This window comes from Pundamilia nyererei, unplaced genomic scaffold (assembly GCF_000239375.1).
Source record: "Pundamilia nyererei isolate P.nyererei 1_Seehausen unplaced genomic scaffold, PunNye1.0 scaffold00089, whole genome shotgun sequence".
Lineage (NCBI taxonomy): Eukaryota > Metazoa > Chordata > Actinopteri > Cichliformes > Cichlidae > Pundamilia > Pundamilia nyererei.
The window spans coordinates 346,552-347,765 of NW_005187490.1; the positions used below are offsets into that span (position 1 = coordinate 346,552).

The 1,214-nt window shown below is 43.3% G+C and overlaps 1 protein-coding gene across 2 annotated transcripts in view; it reads left to right on the top strand.

Moving 5' to 3' along the window:
• far1 (fatty acyl CoA reductase 1) overlaps positions 1–1,214 on the top strand; it is a 25,281-nt gene that overhangs the window by 12,583 nt on the left and 11,484 nt on the right. For both annotated transcript variants that reach the window (XM_005739064.1, XM_005739063.2), the window contains exons 4-5: positions 87–146; positions 810–985. In XM_005739064.1, the coding sequence (XP_005739121.1) occupies positions 87–146; positions 810–985 (236 nt within the window). The remainder of the gene's footprint in view (positions 1–86; positions 147–809; positions 986–1,214) is intronic.

Genomic DNA, 1,214 nt, shown 5'->3' on the forward strand with positions numbered 1-1,214 from the left:
TGAGTCATTTTGCTTGCTTGTTATTGAAGGTGCTGCTGGAGAAGCTGCTGAGGTCCTGTCCAGAAGTCAGATCAGTCTATGTGCTGGTCAGATCGAAAGCTGGTCAAAGCCCTAAAGCCCGCATCTCCGAAATCGTCAACAGCAAGGTGAGTAATGGGCAAAGAGAGGATGGTGTGATGTGATGAATGGTTTTGAGGCTTTTCTGTAGCTGGCAGATGGAACAAAAATGGCGCACAGAAATGTTATACTGCATATTTTTGCTACATCGACAATGAACACCCTCTGGATGGACTGCCTTTGCACTTTTGCAAAGTCCAGCAGTTTCTCATTTTGCTCTAGTTTGGTCTTTTTCTCCCCTCTTACTTCATCACTTCCACAGTTTGGAGACTGTAGTGGCTTGCGTGTGCCAAAATTTGTCCTCGGTCATCTTCAGAGTCTCAGTGGGGTTCAGATCAGGCTCTGGGATCGCAGTTTCATTATTTTAGTTTCAGCCAATTTTGCAGAGTGACAAGCAGCAACATGTTGGTGAAGCAGCTTCTGATAAAGATTGTGCAGAAACCCCCCCACACCGTGATACTACCACATTCTTTGGGAACAGTTTTCCAGTTTGATGCCAAATGCAATGTTTAAAAACAAGTAAAAAAACAAACAAGGAAAAACAGGCTGGTCTGAGAAGTGACGACTCTTCATCCTAAATTGTGACTAGGTCAAAAAAAAGGGGTCTTCTACAGCGTGACAGTCATCTGTATTTGGTTATGGTCTTCTGTAACTTCCATGTCGTACTGACTTTACTTTTTTCACTATTTTAGCTGTTTGAAAAATTGCAACAAGATCAGCCGGACTTTGCAGAGAAGATCATTGCAGTGAACTCTGACCTCACACAACCGGAGCTGAATCTGAGTAAAGCGGACCAGAGCATCCTTGCTGAAAACATTGACATCGTCTTCCACTGTGCTGCCACTGTCCGCTTTAGTGAGCCACTCAAGTGAGTTATTTTTTTCCTCTTTTTAACCCTTTAAAACTGGTCGGAGCGGGCACGCTCTGTTTTGCGTAACTATTTTTAAATCCCGGTACCACTGCAACCATGTGAGCTAGCGCAATAATTTTTTTTTGCATATGAAACCAGAGGAGTTGTACTTACATCTTATGCCATCAGCTTGTCCTAGGTCACGGTTTCCTTCCACATAAAGCTTTGCAAAAACTGCATAAAAAGC